The following is a 23,416-nucleotide window of genomic DNA, read 5'->3' on the forward strand; positions in this document are numbered from 1 at the left end:
GAATGATATTTCGCTGTATGTGACAATGTGGTAAAATACAGTTGGGGGTTAACAATTTGGCATATCACACAGAGATCAGAAATTAACAAAATCAATGAAAAGATTTAGGATATAAAAAGATTTTGGTAACTTAGAAAGGAGATAACTTAGGTACACACGTTGAGAGCTAAACAAACACACTTAAATCATTCTTCCTTCATGTCAATCTGCGATGTGTTGGACTGACACTTCCTTCATGTCATTCTGCTAGTCCAACACAAGTTCTTATTCAGATGATAGATGGGAAGGTATGCAGTGCAGTTGCTTTGACTGCATCTACTCAGAGACAATGGTAAAAGACTTTTTAGCAAAATAAAAGCAATGCCACAAAGGAAAGTTGATGACCCACATGTTTGAGATTTGGACTTAGCATATTACACGAATGGATACGTATATTTGAATGTCTGCTGAATTTGGCATACAAACTGACCATAAAGAAGTTCCAGGTGTGAGCAGAAGAACAGAAATGGAGAGTTGCCAAAAAAAGAGAGAGAATACAGCAGGAGTTCAAGTCACGATTAGAACTGTTTGTAGACAGACTGCAGCCAGGATATTGGGAAAGCCTAGAAGCCTTGATGCTTTAAAATTCTGAAGCCATTACCAACTTTGTATCGAGCAAAGAAAATGGCATGGATGACATCACATATCTATGGAGTGGATCAGGGACTTAGGTCATAGGATGAGTGAGAAGAATAGAAAAATTTGCTGTTTGTGGATAACAGCATCCCTCTATGTCAAGTGAACAACCTACTTTCAGTCACTGTCGGGTACCTGCCACCAAGGTATTATCCAGTATTTTAAGAAAAACTACTGAAGAATGCTATTAAACAAAATTGTGACATGTCTTGAGAGCAAAATTCAATGCAAAATCGACATCCTGGAGGCAATGTGTTTCTGCATGGGATGAAGTTGACAAAAAAGTGATCACCAACTGCTTCAAACATGCTGGATTTATAGCCTTGATGATGCAATGTGTTCTAAAAGTTAAAGTAATTTGTGAAGTTTTACATGCTTCCAACTCTATTAATTGCAAAGAACAGTCCAATAATAAAGAAGAAATATTTGAGCATGTGCATCATCACTGAAACTTACAGGAAAACTCAAGCTTGAAAGATTGTGCAGAAGTGGATTCGGACATTGAATGTTTCTAGGTATGTACGAATGAAGAGGAACTCATTGCAGACATAATGGAATCTTCTGAAATTTGAAATGAAGATGAGAACCTACTGTGGTTGAATAAGAAGTTTTAGAGAAAGATGCTCTCAAGGATTAGAACTTTTTTGTAATTTTTTTTTTTCTTCCTCGAACACACCCTAACTGCAAAAGTGAAATATCTGCTATTGTGCACCTTCCTAATTCCCTTTTAAAACATGCTCTACCATTGAAACAGCGTGTTTTGACAGATTATTTGAAAGTATGAAACAAAGGCAGTCGAAGACAGATTACGAGAAAACCTTGGAAAAAGATGCTAAGAAAAACAGCAAGGATTTCGTTACTTATATAAACTCTAAAAGGAAGAGAATGAATCTGATTGGTCCACTTGACATTGATGATTCGACTGTTGATGATCCTGCTCAGATAGCAAACAAACTGAATGAGTATTTTGCATCTACATTCACACATGAGGAATTATTAAGGTTTGAAAATGGCAGAAGGTTATCAAATTGTAGCAGGATACTTAATGATTTTGTAATAACTGAAAGCAAAGTGGAGGAGAAATTGTTGAACTTAAACATAAGAAAAGCACCTGGGGTGGATGAGATCTATCCAGTTATATTAAAGAATGTGGCAAAGCAACTAACAAACCTTTAGCCATAATTATGAGAGCATCCTTGGACTCGGGGGAGCTTCCCACGGACTGGAGATGTGCAAATGTATCCCCAATTCACAAAGGGGAATCGAAGGGTGACACGGGTAATTACAGACCAGTTAGTTTAACTTCTTTTCTGGGTAAAATAATGGAGTCGCTGGTTAAAGATGCATTGCAGGATCATCTAGACAAGACTGCAGCAATAATTCAGACACAGCATGGTTTTGTTAAGGGAAAGTGTTGTCTGACAAATTTGATAGGATATTATGATGTGGTTACAAAGGAACTGGATGCAAAAAATAATTTTGATATCATATATTTGGATTTCAGGAAAGCTTTTGACACTGTTGCACATTGAAGACTATTGTACAAATTGGAGCAGAATGGTATTAAGGGTAAGTTGCTACAATGGATAAAAGGATGGTTAAGTGGGAGAAGACAGAGGGTGGTAATCAATGGGTGCTGCTCTTCGTGGACTAATGTTATTAGTGGAGTCCCACAGGGTTCGGTGTTAGGTCCACTGTTGTTTTGTATATTTATCAATGATATTGATGAAGGTATATCAGGCTTAATGTCAAAGTTTGCAGATGATACAAAGGTTGGCAGGATTGTTAATGACAGTGTGCTACTGCATCAGGATCTAGATAATTTGGGCAGATGGGCTAAGAAGTGGCAACTGAAGTTTAACCTTGACAAATGCAAAGTACTGCATTTGTCAAGGATATAACCGCAGAGAAACGCACCAACTGTGTGGTACTACACTTAAGGTGGTAGAAAATGAAAAAGACCTGGGAGTAATTGTGCAGTCAGATATGAAGTTTTCTGAGGAATGGCAGACAGGCTGCCAGGGCAGGTCATGGGGTTTTGTCAATGATATATAGGAATTTTGCTAGCTGGGAAAAGGAGGTGATTATCCCTCTGTATAAGGCAATGGTCAGGCCAGGCCATGAGTACTGCATACAGGTCTGCAGACCTCATTTTAGGAAGGATGTAGATTTGCTTGAGCATGTACAGAGAAGGGCAACAACTTGTTGAGGGGAATGAAGGGATCCTCTTACAAAGAGAGGTTTAAGTTCTGCAAATTGCAGTGGCTGGAGACTAGGCACCTGCACGGTGATCTGATTGAGGTGTATAAGGCCTTGAATGGGTTGAGCACGCTGAATTCTGATGGGATCCTTCCACTTGTTCAGATTATGAACCTAAGGGGGCATAAATTCAAATTAAGAAAAGACAGATGTAGAATAGATGTGCGGAAATTTGCCTTTATCCAGCGGGTGGTTAATTGCTGGAACAAACTTCCATCTGTCGTGGAAGTTGATAGGTTGAATAAATTTAAGGAGGAACTGGACAGGCATTTGGAGGGAATGGTGTGATTTTTTTTATTTTTTGGCTGATGCTGCATAAGCTCATACACTTGCTTTCTCGGATCACATGCCACTACTACTACTACAATTCTATTGTTTAGGGCTTGATAGGCATGTAGCCTATGTCATGAAATTTACAATTTAATTGTAACATTACTGCACTCTATAATCAATGCAAAATATACAAATCATAATTTTCTTGTTTATTACTGTAGTACATATTATAAATAAGGTTATACTATTTTGTATTAGTAGAATTACATTAAATGTTCAAGTTTTTACTTGTTTAGTTGCTGATTTTATAAATGATTGATTGATGTAATCTCCTTCCTATATAATGACCCTTTTTCTCATTAAAAACTCTATGATCCTGGGTGATCATTATATAGAGTTCAACTGTATTACTATGAACTATAATCAACTCCTTTTCCCAGTTACCAAAATTATTGGTAACTGGGATAAGGAGTTGACTGACAAGTAATATCATTGACAAGACACCATGAGGTTCTCTGCAACCTATCTGCACTGCTCAGAAAACTTCATATCTGACTCACAATTATCCCCAGTTCTCTTTTTCATTCTCCACTATCCTGAGTCTGGTACTGTACAGTTTGAGTGTCTGGAGACTAGGCACCAGCGAGGTGATCTGATAGAGGTGTATAAAGCATTGAATGGTTTGAGCATGCTCAATGCTGATGGGATTCTTCCTCTCGCTCAGAATAATCACCTGAGAGGGCATAAATTCAAATTGAGGAAAGACAGATGTAGGATAGACGTGCGGAAATTTGCCTTTAGCCAGTGAGTGGTTGGTTGGTGGAACAGACTTCCATCCCTTGTCGTGGAAGTTGATAGCCTAAATAAGTTTAAGGCTCAGCTGGACAGGTAATTTGAACGAACAGAGGAGTGAAGTGGGAGTGTTTTTTTTTTTTTTTGGCTGATGCTGCATAAGCTTGCTTTCTTGCATCAAATGCCTCTACTAATGCTAAATGCTAATGCTAATGTTACGCTGGGGTTACTACCACCCATATGTAGTACTTTGCATTTGTTAGCATTAAACTTCAGTTGCCAACTCTCAGCCCATCTGCCCAACTTTTCTAGATCCTATTGCAGTAGCATACTGTCATTAACAATCTTGCCTACCTTATCATCTCCAGACTTGGACATTAAGCCTGATTTACCCTCATCGATATCATTGATAAATATAGAAAACAACGATGGGCCCAACACCAAACTCTGCAGGACTCCACTAATAACATTAGTCCAAGATGAGTAGTGTCCATTGATTACCACCCTCCTTATTCTCCCACTCAACCACCCCTTTATCCATAACACAACTTGCCCTTAATGCCATACTGCTCTAATTTGTACAGCATTCTATGTGTAACCATGTAAAAAGCTATCCTGAAATCCAAGTATCTGATATTAAAAATTATTTTTTGCATTCAGTTCCTTTGTGACCACATTGCAATATCCAATCAAATTGATCAGATAAAATTTCCCCTTAACAAACCCATGCCATGTCTGAATTATAACTGCAGTCTTGTCTAGATGATCCTGCAATGCTTCTTTAACCAGCCACTCCATTATTTTCTCAAGAATAGAATTTAAACTAACAAGTCTGTAATTACTCTTGTCACCCTTTGATTCCCTCTTTGTGAATTAGGGATACATTTGCACATCTGCAGTACATCGGGACCTACCCTGAATCCAAAGGTACTCTCATAACATTGGATAAGGGTTTTGTTGCATACTTTGCTACCTCCTTTAATATAACTATATAGAACCCATCCACCCCAGATACCTTTATTATATTTAACTTCATAAATTTCTCCTCCACTTTGGTCTCAGTTATTAAAAAATCATTTAGCTCCCTGACAAAGTATGATAACCTTCTGGCATTCCCCTCCCTGAATAACTCCTCATGTGCGAATGTAGATGCAAAATACTCATTCAGTTTGTCTGCTACCTGAGCAGGGTCATCAATACTTAAAACATCGATATCAAGTGGACCAATCTGATTCATACCTTTCTAGAATTTACATAAGTAAAGAATCCTTTGCTGTTTTTCTTTGCATTCTTTGCCAAAGATTTCTCGTAACCTCCTTTGTGACTTGATTACAGACTGGCTTTTATCTACCATAGGCTTCGGTGTTGCCTGAAAATTTATATGCATCCCATGCATTTTTCTTCTGTTTCACGAGTCTCATTGCTTCATCTGACATTCATTTAAACCTAAACCTTGAATGGTATTTCTTAGTTGGTATGAAAAGCTTAGTACCTTCCAAGATTAATTCTTTGAATCCTCTCCATTTAGAATTTGCTGTTGGTAACATCATCAGTTGGTCCGAGTGTATAGAATTTAAATCCGGCTGAGACCATTGCAGTCACCTTTACGAAGCAAAAATCCTTCCCTTTACCCATGATGATAATTACATCTTTAAGTAAATCCTACATCAGTACACTGTGATCACTGGTTCCTTTTTATGTAGATTTTTAATTAATGCATAATCAGATCAAATATTACTTCCTCTGGTTGCCTCTTGAACATGCTGCTGTAGAAAACAATCATCGTATAAATCCACAGACGTCTTACCTAGTATGTGATTGACCAACCCAAAAGTTTCAGTCAATATCTGGTTAGTTAAAACCCCCATTATTAGACTGTTTTACTGGGCCCCCCTCTTCTCTGTACAGTTGTTTGTTGCACTCATCAGAAGCATTAGGTCTATAGCACACTCTTTTTCCTTCTTTCCCCGAGTTTATGTCCCTCCAAACTAACTCAATTTTGTACTGTCTACTCGTGTCAACTGGATGCACTGCCTTAGATTTCATATGTTTTTTAACTAACAGCAAAACCCCTCCTCACTTCCTATTCTGTCCACGCTTTCTGTACACATTATACTCCCCAAATTCCAATTCTGCATTCCTCATATCTCTTTTATACCACATCTCTGATATGCCAAGTATATCCACCTATGATGTCTTGACCAGCACTTCATTCATCAGATTTATTCACTATTCTCCTAGCAGTGGTGTACATAGCAGTATACATGCGCCTGTTCTTACTCTTAGTTACCTTTACACAACCCGTGTATTTACTTGTTCCATGATGACTCCCAGCAGTTTTTGAAATCGTCTGCACCTTGCTTTCCAGACTGCTACTCATTCCAAAAGAAGCATGACTCACTTTCACCTCTGCCTGCCACTTTTGTTAATCTATTAGTCTGTGTATCCCCCCCCCCCTTTCCCCAGCTTGGAGTTTTCTAGACAACCTAACACTGCCCCAGTAGCATTAGCAAATATTCTTGCATCCTTTCTATTTAAATATATCCCATCCTTGTAGAAGCAGTCTCTCCTCTTAACAAGAAATATATTCTTCTCTTAACAAGCAATATATACACTTCACATGTGGGCTGCACAAAATTAACATTGTATATGGTCATAGCAAATAAGAATATAAGAACAAGTGAGTAAGCAACATGTGCAGCTAATATCTTTATTGCAGGCAGTGAATAGTTACATGATTGCCTGATGCAATAATAACCATAACAGCGACAATACTAGGAGTTTAATATAAAATAAATAATATAGGAAAAATTACATAAATCATATATTAAAATGTAAAATATATATAATTACATATTTTACATATAAAATTAATATTAACATGGGAAAGGAAAGAACATGAAAAGATGATGGCAGTCATGCGGCAAGATGAAATCTGTTCCCTGATGACACGTCTTCTGTAGGATTTGTCCTCTATGTACTTTTTTGTAGTCCACATTCATCTCCTGAATGTTGTGGAGCATCTCCATGGGCAGGAATCTATTGTCTATCCTAAGCCTCCCCGCCACAGACTGCAGGGAGGGGAGGGTTCTTAAGGGTTTCGGGAGGGGGGGGATCCTCCAATTTGCACATCTACCAAAAACCTGCCATATTGACTTCACCTGCTATCCTTTTAATTGACATGTGCAAGCGGAGGGTGAATATACGTTTGGAGACTTTTCTGTAATTTAGTAGTTGGGTGATATCTGAAGTATGTGTAAGTGGTGGTGGCAGTTTATGCTTGAAGAGGACCCACCAAAGAAGTCAGTACTCATCAGATGCAATGGTTGTTAGTGTTGTTTTCGTTGGCGATGCCCAGATTTCTGAACCGTAGGTGATGACTGGCTGCCGAAACTGGTATGTGTATTGGAGTGTGTACTCAGGCTCTGTGACATGAAGGAGGTGTTGCTTCGGAAGCCATCTGGATCTGCAGACCTTGTTATGAATGTCTGCATCATGGTAATTGAAACTGAGTTTAATGTCGAAGATAATGCTGAGATCTCTGTGCTTGGTTACTGGGGTAATAGGGGTTCCTTGGATTTCCAGGTTTAGTTGTGTTGAGTTTGATTTGAGTGAGAACACCATTTGTGCAGATTTGTTTGGATTTATCTTAAGAGAAAACTGTGCCAAGTATGTAATCAGATTCTTAAGGCTCTTAATAATGGTTTCAGAAATAGAATCAGGTCGGACGGTCCCGTGGATCTGATAGAGGAGCTTCAAGTCGTCTGCATAACTCATAAATTCTGTTTGCTGGCACAGGAATGGGTGGATGGTAGCCGTAAAGAGGAGCCCTGAAAGAACTCAGCCCTGGCGAACACCTGCACAAACTTTCCTTGTGAATGATTTTTTATTCACAGTCAAGTGAAGGACCCTCATCGTAAGCAGTGACTTCAAGAATTCCAGTATATTTCCTTTTATCTGGTATTACTCCCAAAGTTGCAGGAGGGGCTGGCTGTCTATGCTGTCAAATGCAGATTGGATATCCGGATAAACAATTGCCATCTCAGCCCTATCTTGTAGAGCCCCAGAATGGTGTTGGTGGTTTGCAGCAGGTTGGTAATGGTGGACCTGCGTTTCAAGGCATAGTGAATGAATAGTGATTCACATGGCAGAACCTTGTTGGTTAGGATGGGAAGAAGGCACTTCTCCATGACTCTGAGGAGACATGAGGATTCCATTATTGGCCTGAATTGTGAAACTGAGGTTGCTCCATGTGTTTTGGGGATTGGTCAGACAATATATTGGTTCCAGGCTGTTGAGAAACTTTGCATTGTGAGGATTCCATTAAAGATTTCTAGGAGTGCACCAATGATGAAGACACTAACGCTCTTAAGGATGAATTGTGGGACCCATCATATCTGGTGCAAGACCTTGGTGGGATATCGTTGATGGCAATGGATAAGCTCTCTTTTTGTGATGATGATGATGGAAGCAAGGACCTCTCACTGACAACTGTTGTGAAGGTGCTTAAGGTCTGGCACTGACTTGGCTTAAATCTTGTGATGTAGTCTAGCTATTCCATCAGATTAAGTTGTTGAGGGAATTCATCATGCCTTGCCTTCACTTGACATACTTGCATATGTCACTACATCACAAGTTTAGCCGACCGGGCTAGCCGAGTGGGTAAAGTACCTACCCGGCAACCCAAAGGTCGCGGGTTCGATTCCCGCCTCGGGCTTGGATCAAAGTACTGCAAAAACCTTGGGAGGTGCAATATGGCCACAGAAGCCGATGCGCCAACAACTACCAAATCAAAAAAAAAAAAAAAAAAAAAAACATCACAAGTTTAAATGATTGATTGATGAGCATTTAACAGAATGCAGTTGGTGATAGATTTTGTTAGTTTACGGATAGTTTTTGTAGTTTCGGTTCATTTTTACTATGTGACAGCCTTTTCAATTGATTGTTGCAAGAAGCAGTGATGGTGCCTAGCTCCTCCTACCCGTTGATTTCCTCATCATGATTGGGAGGTCTAGTCGTCTGTGTGATTTTCTGCTTATATGCATTGGAATGTGTTTGATAGAAAGCTTTTTTTTCATAATGTATACTGAAGATTAACGGAAAAAAGAAATACACACCAACTTAAAGCTAAAGAGGTCAGCTTGTGTTATTTGAATATTTGGGAAGGATTCAAGCAAAACAAGACAGCCTCTGTAGCCGAGTGGGCAGGAGCGAGAGTGCAGTAGCACACGCTCTTTGAGTAGACCGGGGTTCAAGCCCCTGACTGCTGAATACGGTCTATCTGCCAATCCGCACTGGACCAGCGTGGCAGATTATGGTCCATTTCCCTCAGCATGAATTGTTGAGGAGGCTTCCATCCTGCAGTGGGTTGATAATGGCTGCACCTTACTTTTTTTTTTTACAAGCAAAACAAAAAAAAAAAATAAATAAAGTGCCCCCCCTGCACTGATTGTTCGAGTTAACCTTTAGTATTTGGCACTCCTTTCTATTAGTGTGTTTATCTATATGAAAAATTTGTTTGTATGAACCGTTTTCTGCACATATCCCTCCTGAGTTGTAAAACCTAACATGACCTTTTTGGCTAGCTGAATATGAAAATCTAGTTAATAAAAAAATAAAAAAAAAAAATCTGTGTCCTGGGTACCAGTATCCATTGTGGATATAATCTGATAAAAGCATTCCTCTTGGTTGTCACTTACCTCCCCCAAATTTTGAGGAAAAACTGAGATGGAAATGATGAAAATGAACTTTCAGAAATATTGGGCAATCCATATCTTTATAACAATACATTAAAGTTGATGCCAGAGATTCATAATTAACTTCTTTCCTTCTACCAAGAAATCCATCCATAACTGCTTTAAATTATTGCAAAGCTCTTCTGTATCCTGTTGCTTAGTTTCAAATGTATTATCTTTGATCAAGACCAAATGAAAATTCTTCCTTCATTCAGTTTACATCTGTTAAATTGGAAAATACTTCCCTTAGGTAGCAGAATCCACTTTCTTTATCCAGAGCTTTAACAGAATTCTTCATTAATCCAAGCTTTACACTGTATGCTAAGGTGAAAAAGAACCTTCTCTTGTACAACCAATGTAACATATCTTTTATTATGTCTCCATTATGAAAATTCCTTCCTTTTTTCCCACTGCTACACATTATGTTTTTCTGTTCTATGACTAAACATAGAAAACAGTATTTTCTGTAACTTCCTGTAGATCAGTGAGTAATCCAGCTTCCTTATAATCACCACAGACATTCTGAGCAAAGTCATTATCAATTGAAGTTTTGGCATCTCAGTACTTTATTGCACACAGTATCTTGGACATAAGGAAATATATGCCATTCATTAACATTGTGTCAGTGCCCAGTTCATTTGGAAGACCACTAATATCTTTCTTTACACACCATCCTCCATAACAAAATATTTTAAAAACAACTGTGTGACAATTTTGATATCCTGTAATTTTAGTTCCTATTTCCACTGTTATAATCTAGAACCAAAGAGTTCTGCTTGCTCTTTAGATTAAGTTTAAATCACAAACTGTGCTTGCTTAAGTGTGATGTCGTATAATTTTTTGATTTGCAATCCAAATTTTTGATGTGGTCAGACCAGCAAAGCCTGCAACACAATCATCCTCACTGTATTCATCACTGCTTCCTTTCTCCCATGATTTCAGAGGATAGTTAATGATGAACTTGCTTTTTCTGGCTATCTCTATATTTTTGTCATGCAGAAATAGCAATTATCAATGTGGTTGCACAGTTCTTGCTATTTCTAGGTTGTGGCAAGGCCTGTGGTTGCAGTTCTTGCCACACTGTGGAATAGTAAAAGATTTACCTATAATTTTCCCAGAGAGCCACATCCTTAGATTTGTGGTGAGGTAATACAGCACGTGATTGGAATCTACACATAGTCACTACAACTCAGTCACTACTTTCATCAACCGGTGAAATACCACCACTTTGCTTATTGGAGGCTTGAAGTGGTGAAACCCATGTTTAGTGTCTAGAGCAAAGTTTCCAGCATCCCCCTCCCCCCATACTTCACCTTCAACCCATGCACGGTACTAAGTACTATAGGTTTTGATACCTTTCGTGTTTGGGGTTTTCATTAAAAAAAAAAAAAAAAAAAACTGTCTTTCCATTATTGCAAGAGAGATAAGGTTGAACCTGTTAACCCTCCCCAACATTACTGAAATCTAACAAATGCAAACATTATTATTTTAAGGTAATACAACAGATCAGTGTCATATCTGTTAACCTAAATTGTTGTAAGGTGTATAGTACATATTATGAGTGAATATAAAAACCTAGACAAGTAGAAATTGTGACATGATGTGAAATTTTAAGAATCTTTTTTCAAAATCTGTGCATAAAGGTTGACTGCAAACAGCAATTTCAGTTTGCAGAAATTGCTGTATATTAATGGAGGTAAAAATGTTTGCCAGTGATATTGTTTGGGCTAGTAATTTAAGTACTATCTATATTCTAAAATAACTATATAATGTATAAATAACTTGATAGTAGAGATTGGAATAGATTCAAATAACAGTTGAGGATGATTTTTGATTGTCCAACTTGTTATAGGTGAAGTACCTGATATCGTGGTTAATGGTGAATTCAGTCGTCGTTATGTACGCCAGAAATTGGAGCATGGCCTGGCTAGAGTCTGGCAAGATGTCCAGCAAAAAGTTAAAGCATATATCCTTGCTTCTGATTTGTCATCATTCAAATTTGACGAATTCATTAATGTACTTGATTTGGTACGGAGGTAAGTCAAAAATAATCAACAATGATGTATATATAAAGCTATTCTTGTTACTCTCAAAACTTAAATGAATTGAACATATTTTCATTATTCCATAATACTTTTGTTTGTTTATTTTTATAGTATATATTAGTTGTTTAGTCACACTATCAACTAAGTAACAAATGTTAAATTTTTGGAATAACTTCCCTATTATGCCTTAATTTTTTTCAATTAAAACAACAGATGGTTTCTCCTGTGTATTTTTATTTATTTATTTATTTTTTTGTTTGTTTCTTTACTTACCACAGTTATTTACAAAATATCTATTTTATATTTCTGAGCCTTACATTTCTAATTGTATACTAATACAGTGCAACCTCAGTATAACACGGGTGGTAGACGACAACTTTAATACCCGTGTTATAAATAAAACGCATTACAGCTGAAAAAATTTATAATTTTTTCCGCATAGAGTTTTAACATAAATACACTTTACTTAGTAAATAAATAAGACATAAATAAGTAAATAAATCAGATTGCCCACTCCTGTGCTTGACAAATATTTTGTCTAGAGCAAGAGTGGGCAACCTTATTGGGTGTAAGCCGAATGAAATTACTTCGAAATAAGAATGGGCCATGAAATTTTTTAAAGATTTCAATATAGGCCTAAATTTTTAAGATCCCTAATAATTTATTATATGGTGCTTAAAAAATAAAATAAACTCGTATGTACTGCATTTACTTACTTATGTAATAATTTTCGTTTCTAACTTTTTTGTTATAATTAAAAAGTATAATATTTTCTTTTCCCTCTTTCTTTATTAAAACTGATTATTACAAAATGTTTTAAAATTAATCATATTATTAAAACAAAATAAATAAAATAAGTTTTATGCATTACTTTTATTATACTATTTATAAAGAATGTTTAATGCAAATCAGTACAATTTGCAGAATTTGTATTTGCGGAGTACAGTGTGTATAAAAAGAAGAGACATGACTGGAACGTGGGGGGGGGGTATGCTGTTAGTTAAGAAACATATAAAATCTAAGGCAGTGCATCCAGTTGATGTGAGTAAACAGTGTAGTGTTGAGTCAGTCTGGTGTGACATAAGCAATGAGAAAGCAAAAATGAGAGTAGGAGTGTGTTATAGGCTTAATGACTCTGTGAGTTCAACGAACAACTGTACAGGGAAATAGAGTGGGGCAGTAAATCAGAATGTTTTATAATGGGGATTTTAACTTCCCAGATATTGACTGGAACGTGTGGATTGATCACTCACACACACACTAGCAAGATAGTGGAATTGTTGGATGATTGTTTTCTACAACAGCATGTTCAAGAGGCAACCAGAGGGAGTAATATGCTTGATCTGATTATTAGCAGTGATTATTCATGCATTAATAATCTACAGATAAAGGAATCGGTAGGTGGCAGTGATCAGAGTGTAGAATTTACTCAAAGGTGTAACTACCATCAGGGGGTAATTGGAAAGGGTTTTTGCTTTTGTGAAGGTGACCATGGTGGCCTTAGATTTTTAAATTCTATACAGTGGGACCAACTGATCATGTTATCAACAGCAAATTCTAAATGGGAAGCATTCAAAATGTTAATCTTGGAAGCTGGTAGGGTTTTCATACTAAATAAGAAATACTGTTGAAGGTATTTTCGCCTAAACGTTTGTCAGTTGAACTATTGAGACTTGTGGCAAACATGAAAAATGCATGGGATGCATATAAATTATCAGGCAGGCAACACAAAAGAATTGTAGATATAAGTCAGGCTCTAATCAATCCCAAAAGAGGTTAGGCAAGCAAAGGCAGATTACGAGAAATCTTTGGCAAAGAATGCAATCAGGTTTTCGGTAAGAGGTTACTACCATTTTGGCCAAAATTTTTGTAGCTCCGGCGAACGCAAAGTTTTCATTTATATTTAATCGTTTTATTGACTTAATTGTTATACTAAATTATTTTCTATAATTAGCTTTATAGTTCAAGACAAGCTCCATGGTTTATTTTGAATTTAGATAGCAATTTTTGATACTTAGTGTCCGTAGATCTTACATTCGTAACTTGCTGCCATTGTTATTTGATACAGAATACCATAAGGTTTAACGTAAAACTAGATTGTGAGATATGTAGCAGTGTTATTAGAAATCTGTTAGATTAGTATAGTATTCTTAAATTTCATTTGTAAATTAAGTTATACTTATGACCCAGACTAGAACAGAAAAGCAGCGTTCACAGAATAGCCAAAGTACTGTGGCTTGTGGGAGAACCGAAGGGGGCGATTCTCCCATGCACCTCAGTCTAAAACAATGCGCAAAATGTGAAATGTTTGCAGACCTGTCTAGAGCAGGACATGATATTGCCAAGGGGAATGTCTTTGTGTGTGCACAATGTAAGGAGTGTGAGGAAATCAAGCGTGTGAGGAAATTGTTATGGGCCTACATGAGAGCTTGAAAGAGAGTGTGGATGCTCTCAAAGGATTTAAATTGAGGAGCCCGTCAGCTGTGAGTGTGAACATCACGCAACAGGATGGCAACCCCAAGGCAGAATGCAGTGGCCCCAAAAGAACTGGTTATTCTTAGTGAGTCTACTGTCAGGGAAACGGAGAACATATTGTGCAAAAAGGATAGGTGGAACAGGACAGGACATGTCTGCCTGGGGGGAAAAGCTTGATGATGTTTTAGAGCAGATATCATCTTTTAAGGGGACAAAATGTGATATTGTTGTACACATTGGCACTAATGATATTAAGAGTAGGAGACCAGCAGAATTACTTAAAAAGTAGAGATCAATGCTGAAAAAAAGTCGCAAATTAGGGTTAAATTTGAAAGTATCTGCAATTCTGCGTAGACACAATAGGAGGGGGTATATGATGAGAGCCTTGTCAATCAATTTTGCCCTGTAGAGATTGTACAATGCTCACGATGTAGAATTTTTTTCAGCGTGGTCTGCTTTTGCTAACAGGAGAGACTGCTTCTACAGGGAGGGGATACACTTAAATAGAAAGGGTGCAAGAATATTTGCTGATGCTATCGAGGCAGTGTTAGGTTGGTCAGAAAACTGCTAGATTGGGGGAATCACAGTCTAAAAGATTAACGGTAGCCGCAGACAGAAGCGAAATTGATTCTTGCACTGCTTTTATTGTAAAGAGCAGCAGCCTAGAGAGCAAGTTGCTGGGGATTTCAAGAGCTGCTGGAGTCATCATGGAACAGGTAAATACATGGGCTGTTTTAGTGTAACTAAGAGTAAGAACAAGTGCATGTATACTTGCATGTACACTAATGCTAGAAGTATAGTAAATAAAATTGATGAATTTGACATGCTGATCAAGACATCAAAGGCAGATATTGTTGGGATATCAGAGACATGGTATCACACAGATATAAGCAGAGCAGAATTGGAATTTGGGGAGTACACTGTGTACGGAAAGGGTAGAATGGAGGAGGGGTTATGTTGTTAGTTAAGAAACACATAAAGTCTAAGGAAGTGCATCCAGTTGACACGGGTGGACAGTGCAATGTTGAGTCTGTTTGGTGTAACATAAACACTGGGAAAGGGAAAATGAGAGTAGGAGTATGTTATAGGCCTAATGACGCTGATGAGTACAATGAACAGTTGTGCAGAGAAATAGAATGGGCCAGTAAATCGGAATGTCTTGTAATGGGGGATTTTAACTTTCCAGATATTGACTGGAATTTGACGGCTGGTCACTCGCATGCTAGCAAGACTTTTGTGATCTATTGGAGGATTGTTTCTACAGCAACATTTTCAAGGGGCAACCAGAGGAAGTAATACCCTTGATCTGATTATCAGCAATGATGATGCAGGCACTAGGAATTTGCAGATAAAGGAACCACTAGGTGACAGTGATCACAGTGTACTGTTGCGGGATTTACTTAAAGATGTAATTATGATCAAGGGTAAGCGGAAGGGTTTTTGTTTTCGTAAAGGTGAATACAGAGGTCTCAAACAGTTTTTAAATTCTATAGAGTCGGATCAACTGATGACGTTACCACTGGTGAATTCTAAATGGGAAGCCTTCAGGAGCTTAATCTTGGAGGCTACTATGCTTTTCATACCAGCTAAGACATACTGTTCAAGATTTAGGCCTAAATGGTTGTCGGCTGAATTGATGAGGCTCGTGGCACAGAAGAAAAATGCATGGATTGCATATAAATTATCAGGCAAAACAGAAGCTTATGACAGATATAAGCTAGTCTGTAATCAAGTCACAAAGGAGGTTAGGCAGGCGAAGGCAGATTACGAGAAATCTTTGGCAAAGGATGCAAAGGAAAACAGCAAAGAGTTCTTTACTTATGTAAACTCTGAAAGGAAGGGGATGAATCAGATTGGTCCACTAAACATAGATGTTCGACTGTTGATGATCCTGCTCAAGTAGCTGATAAAGTTTGCTGTATAGTTACCCACATCTTGATTTTTCTTCTGTATTTTCATATTAAGATCATTTAAATAGCTTGTGATACCCACAAGAAAGGCAAAATCTGCTATCCAATTCTTGTCTCTAAATCTGAGCCGCAGTTTCTTTCATTTCCACGAATATTTTCACTTCTTTTCTGGCACCTCCATAGCCAGGTGGGCAGGAGCAGCAGTGCATAGCACACGCTTCTTGATTAGACTTGGGTTTGAGCCCGTGACCACGAAATACGGAGGATGCAGAAAGGTTAAGGAACGACCACCACATATCCCCGGAGCAATATGGCCTTAGTTGCTAATGCTCCTAAAAACCAAAATAACAAACAAACAAACTTCTTTTCTGAGATCATAAAGTCTTTTTGACTTTGTTTCCTTAGAAAGCCATCTTACTTCACATAATATATCAAATCAGTGCAGGCGCCTTCGTAGCCAGGTGGGCAGGAGCAGCAGTGCGTAGCACACGCTTCTTGATTAGACCGGTGTTCGAGCCTGTGAACCACCAAATACGAAGGATGTGGAAAGGTCGGGAATGACCACCGCATATTCCCGGAGCAATATGGCCTTAGTTGCTAATGCTCCTAAAAACCAAATAACAATAACAACAATCAATCAGTGCATTCACATTAAATCATCATTATCAGCCATTTTCAATCCACTGCCGGATGAATGCTTCTCCAGCAACTTTCCAGTTCCTTCCGTTTTGTGCAATGGCCATCCATTTACTAACATGAAATATTGAATTTCATCTGTCTATCATCATTGTTGTCTTCCAGGTTCTCTTTTAGCTCCTTCTGGGTACCATTCTGTTATTTTCTTAGTCCATCTGTCACCACGTCTTCGAGCTATGTGTCTTGGCCAAACCTATTTCAGTTCTTTAGTTTTGATAAGAATATCCTTTACTTGTGTTTGCTGCCTAATCCATGTGTTTCTCTTCTTATCCAAAAGTCTGATTCCTCATATAATTCATTCCATTCTTTGTTGTTCCTAAGTTTCACTTCGTAATCATGGTGGGAGTATACGTTGGTTTGTTATTTTACATTTCAGACAATTTGGGATATTGCTCCTCAGTATGACTATATTTCCCGAATGCTATTGATTCAAAATTTATTCTTTTCTTGACTTCCAGCTATTTATCATTGTTACAGTTAATGAATTGTCCAAGATCAGTATGTGATCCACTTTTTCAATTTCCACTCTTTCAACGATTATATCCCTTTCTGTGGCATATTTGTTCATCATTACTTTTGTTTTAGCTATATTAATCTTTAGTCCCAAATCGTTACTAACTCTGCATAACTGATTAAAGTTTTCCTCTAATTCTTCAGAATTGTGGCTTATAATGTCAATGTCATCTGCAAATCGTAAATTGTTTAGGTATTCTCCATTCACATTGACTCCTTTCTGCAGCAGTCCAATCTCCTGAATACTTCCTCAAGGTCTGCACTAAACAACTTTGGAGATATTGTGTCTCCTTGTCCTTTCTGTTTTATACAGTAATACCCCGAAGTTACGCGATAGGTGGGTCCGACGAAAATCGCGTAAGTCGAATTCGCGTAAGTCGGGGTACAACTTTGCATATAAATACATATAAATTTTGCTTAATTGGGACCAAGGACTAACAAAAACCCTAGTTTAGAAGAAAAATATTAATAAAATTGCAGTTCTTTATACATATTAATACAAAATATGTATTAAAAAAAACAAATGACTTACGTTAAAAATTTATTTCGATGTCGATGGCTTCATAAAATCTAACAAATTCGTCTGACGACACAGCGCCTTCTTTTTTTCACGCAGAATTTCTTCGTAGCAAGCTAATAATTTTTTTATTCCTTGCTTTGTAGCTATAACGCGTTCTTCGTTGGAGTCTTATGTTTTCTAAAATTTTTAAGCCCTTTACAATTGAGCCCATTTCAATTTTCAACCTGTCAAGTTTGCAATTGTCATGTGCTTTTCGCCGTTGCTTCATTTAGGCCTGTAGCACGTGCAATATCACATGGTCTTTCATTTCGCTCAAAGCGTTTTCATATTTTTCACATTTCATATTTTCACAATTTCATATTTTTTCTCTATCGACAGAGGCGGACTGGCCATAAGCCTGTGTGATTTTGGCCATAAACTATAGTATGAGGCCACTATAGATTTTCCCGGGTAAGAATTTTTGACCCAGTCCGCCTCTGTTTATCGATAATTGCTTTTCTTTTTCTCTCTGAATCTGCAGTGTCTTCACCAGGACGCTTCCTTTTCACACCTTTTAATTAAGTATTTTACTCATTTTTAGGGAATAAAGCGCAATTACAAAACGAGGAGGCACGCTTGATACGCATAAACAAAGCTGCGCGCATGTAGCAACTGAATAAACAACACCATAAAGGCAGAGATACACTATTAACACCTCACATTTTACTAAAGCACATTTCTAGGGGTTACTACTATAAAACAATAAAAATCCAGTTGCGTTTCTGCTAGTGAAATCTGTTATAAACTGGTAGTAAACTCCATCTAATTGCATTTGCGATTATACCGATAGCTGGAATTGTGTTGGTTTTTACGTTATTATGGTGAAATGTGTTTTTCCCTTCACTGATATAAAAAACATAAAAGCAGCAAAGTTGAATTTTGTTCATCTTTCGCTCTCATTCTCCGCCGTCGCACCGTATATCGATAACATATGAAAAACGACCTTGAAGATAGTGGGCGGCAGCGTTGCCAAACGAAAAAATCAAGAACCGCGTAACTCCGAGGTCGCGTAAGTCGGGGTATTACTGTATTTACTACTGTCTTTATCTAGTCTGGTAAAGGAGATAGCACTCTCATATATCTTCTTCAAAATCATAATGTATTTGATATCTATGCCTTGTCTTTCCACTATCTGAAACATTGCCGTATGGAGTCAAATGCCTTTTCATAATCCACAAATGCATGGCACAATGGTGTTTTATATTCCTTTTCTTTCTCCAATAGCTATGATATTACGTGAAGGTGATCCCTAGTTGAGAATCCTGTCTTAAAGTCAGCTTGCTCTTTTGGTTGATTCTCATCAAGTATTCTTTCTAATCTATTAGTGATGACCCTTGTAAACTACTTGTAGATGTGGGACAACAAGCTAATTGGGCTATAATTTCTGATTTGCCTCCTTCTTATGCAGCAAAATTATGATTGCTTTATTCCACTCCTTTGGTGAAAGCCTTTCCTAATGTATTTTGTTAAGAGTCTTAACAAGAGTCAAATTAATACTACAAATGACTTACGAAATGAAAAGAAGAGAATTTGGGAGCTCCTTTTACAAAAATGGCAAAGCGGATGGAACTGTTTGGAAAAAGGTAGAATAACATTCAAATATTTCCCTTATGTTAATGGTGAAAATTATATTAAACTGATACCTAATCTATGTTGTACATTCTTAATAACTGGTCACGGATCAGTTTTTACTAAACTGAATAGCCTTGGAATCGTAGAAAGATGCAGTTGTATGCATGGCGATCTATAAACATTGGAACATGTTTTTAATTCTTTGGAATATGCTGATTTACGTTTAGATTTACTGAATAATGTAACTCGTCTGGTGGATGTGATTGGGCTATTATTTATTAAAAGAAGGGAAAATTTTATTGTGTTTCAAAATTTTGCAAATTCAGTTTACACGAGAAGGAATATTTTTTTGCAATTGGAGGAGTTGAGATTGAAGAATGGATGAATTGGTGGAATGTATCCTTTTAATTACATGGAATAGTATGTTTTTTTTTTTATATAAGAATTGAGAAATTTCTTTGCAGAAGTGTACAGGATATTGGTACTATGTTTCCTTCATCGGTGGGTGTCCACTTCTGCTCCTGCCAACAGCCTTAGTTGTTGTTTTTCTTGGGTTTGATCCTGCAATAACACCTTCTTCCAGCTTGGTTTTGCTTGTTAATATGAGTAACTTCTGTTGAGCTCTCTGTCTCCTGATGGATTGCTGTTCCTTCAACTGTTTATCATTTGGCAATTGCCGGTGATGATCAGTCTCTAAGATGTGATGCTCATCTGTGGACAGTATCTCTTCAGCGGTTCATGTTGTAACCTGCTTGTCCAGCTTGTTGTGCTATAGCTGAGTTTGGGATGACCATTGCACAGTATAGATGTTTGTCAAGTGCTAATTGAATTAATCAGTGGTGTACAATGTTTCATGTATATAAGATATTCTTAATATTTGTATATTGTAACATGTGTAAAGTGTGTTAGTTGTCTGACGGTACTGGGAGTTTCCCCTATCTCCACGTTGTATTCTTTGTAAGTGACACAGAACTCTGGGGAGGCCAGAGATGTAAAAAGTGTGTGTAGAGTGGTTTGTTGTGTAGTGTTGGTCTGTTGTTTCTCTGACCATTTAGCCGTTGAGACCCACCGTTGCCCACACTTCACCACGAGGTAGCAGGTCAGGCACCCAGTAGATTATTTAAGTACTCTGGCAGGCCCCACCACCTATTTTCGAAGGATTTCAGTGGAAAGACCTATATATAAAAAAAAAGAAAAAAAATGGGGGTGGGGTGAACACTAGAATTTGGTGGCATTGTTAGGGCCGTACATGGTCAGTTTAGTAAGAGTGGGGGGGGAGAGACTGGTGCAAACAGGTAGAAGGATGGGAACGATAGAGTAGGTATCCCCAAAGAGGTCAGTGGGGATGAGTCCCACCAGGTGAAGTATGGGGTAGGCAGGGAGGAGAGGAGACAAGAGACCAGTCTCCCTCCCCTGCCTGGGGATGGGGTTTTAAAGGAAACTGGGTTAGAGTACGCAGTTGAGCTCGCCAAATTGCACGTTGGCAACAAATCTGCAGTATATCTTCGTCAGTGATGGTTGTCAGGTCAATGTCTTATCGAATCCAGTAGGAAGGTCAAACTGCCCATCCCGCTCTGGTCGTGGGATATGTTAACTGGCAAGGGGCCTGGTAGAGACACACTTACTTCATTCATAATCCACATTCTCACTCTACTTGCATTCTATTTTTATACTTTTTTCTTATAGTTTATAATCATTTTTTTTATAACTTTTTTTTTTTTTCTCCTGTTAAATTTTATATATATATATATATATATATATATATGTATGTATGTATATACAGGATGATTCACTACCAGTGCGACAAACTTGAGGGAGGTGTAGGGGGCACAAAGACAAATCGGAATCACATAGCATTGCAGGGTCCGAAATGCCTTCATCATGCGGTAGAGGACGTTGAACAGGAGGTTGCGTGAACAGCGATCCCACTGGAAGTCAGCATTTGCGAACCGGTTCCCGAGGCAGTAGCATGGACGAGTATTCAAACGTTGAACTGGCCGACATGCACCTCGTGTATGGAGCTGCGGACTGTAACGGGCGCGCTGCTCTGCGCTTGTACCAGGAACGTTTCCCACACAGGCGTGCTCCTCCTCATCATACAATTTTCGCACGTGTGCACAGAAGGTTACGTGAGACTGGTTGTTTCACAAGAGGTATCATGAATCAAGAGCGAACGAAGAGGATGCCAGACAATGAGGAGAATGTCCTACGTCTTGAAGAAGGCAATCCGAGTACGAGTACTCGAGCGATAGGCCAACGATTCGATATTTCCCAATCCACTGAATGGAGGATACTGTCAACAAACCAAATGAGTTCATACCATCTGCAAGGCGTCCAATCATTGGAGCCTGCGGATTATCCACTCCAGAGGACTTTTGTTGCTTGGTTTCATCAACAGAAACGGTTCGCAAATGCTGACTTCCAGCAGGATCGCTGGTCACGCGATCTCCCGTTCAACGTCCTCTACCGCATGACGAAGGCATTTCGGACCCTGCAATGCTATGTGATTCCGATTCGTCTTTGTGCCCCCTACACCTCCTGCAAGTTTGTTGCACTCGTAGTGAATCACCCTGTATGTATGTATGTATATATATAGAATATCATTAGAAAAAGTAAATCAATCCAATAATAAGAATACCATCAAGGACTTAAGAAAACGCAAAAAAAAAAAAAAAAAAAATTATTATTATTATTATCGCTTTTTACCGACAATCTAGATGACTTCAACTGGGGCCAACCACCCAGAATGAAGGCAAAAAACGATAAGAAGTTCTCTGTTTCTGTGATGATCAATATATGCTAAGTAATTTAAATCTAAACCAAATATAAACCAGTATAGGCCGAACATAAATCGAATATAAATAAATCGAATGAAGATAATTAATTAAGAAAAATTTTGAAATATTAGAATCAAAGGTAAGAAATATAAGTAAAATATAAAAATGTAAGCATATATTAATCATCGTTGACCCGACAGAGAACGTAATTTAAGGATTAAAACAAGATTAAATATATAATACATACTACATTTGACCGTATCTAGGACATAATGTAATAGTCGTCAAAATAATATGTGGTGCCCCCTATGTGATGGATACGGTAAAAATAAATAATTAAATTAAATTAACGCAAAGAGAAACATGCAGATAGTAAGAAGAAAAACTAAAGGAGTAGGAAAAATAGAACCTGAACTCCACAAAGGCGAAAAATAGTGGTATAGATAAGAAATAGTTTCTCCTACGTCCTCGGATTGCCCTAATAATTTCGGAGAAATAAAAATAAAGAGTGTAGGACAGCTTAAAGGCATTACAAGATATAAGTTGTGGCTCGGGTATGCCCGGGATCGCAAACCCGTTCCTATAGTAGGACCCTGAGCTGAATTTGCATGTTATCTCAGCGTGAATTTAAGTAAATTAAATGAATTTAACTATATGTATTAAAAAAAAAAAAAAAAAAAATGATACACTGTAATTTGCAAGCCGGTGGGTACAAGTTTTCTACGCCGTAAGACACCAAGAATGCAAAGTGCAAGAATGCATGTTTCTCTTTGCGTTAATTTAATTTAATTATTTATTTTACCGTATCCATCACATAGGGGGCACCACATATTATTTTGACGACTATTACATTATGTCCTAGATACGGTCAAATGTAGTATGTATTATATATTTAATCTTGTTTTAATCCTTAAATTACGTTCTCTGTCGGGTCAACGATGATTAATATATGCTTACATTTTTATATTTTACTTATATTTCTTACCTTTGATTCTAATATTTCAAAATTTTTCTTAATTAATTATCTTCATTCGATTTATTTATATTCGATTTATGTTCGGCCTATACTGGTTTATATTTGGTTTAGATTTAAATTACTTAGCATATATTGATCATCACAGAAACAGAGAACTTC

At 37.7% G+C, this 23,416-nt stretch overlaps 1 protein-coding gene across 1 annotated transcript in view; it reads left to right on the forward strand.

Annotated features, from left to right (window-relative positions):
* The window catches only part of Vps50 (vacuolar protein sorting 50), a 731,402-nt gene that overhangs the window by 335,406 nt on the left and 372,580 nt on the right, over positions 1–23,416 (forward strand). The window contains exon 12 of the mRNA XM_090374870.1: positions 11,587–11,770. Coding sequence (XP_090230996.1) covers positions 11,587–11,770 — 184 coding nt within the window. The remainder of the gene's footprint in view (positions 1–11,586; positions 11,771–23,416) is intronic.

This window comes from Mastigoproctus giganteus, chromosome 1 (assembly GCF_048544385.1).
Source record: "Mastigoproctus giganteus isolate SK-2022 chromosome 1, ASM4854438v1, whole genome shotgun sequence".
NCBI classification, from domain to species: Eukaryota; Metazoa; Arthropoda; class Arachnida; order Uropygi; family Thelyphonidae; genus Mastigoproctus; species Mastigoproctus giganteus.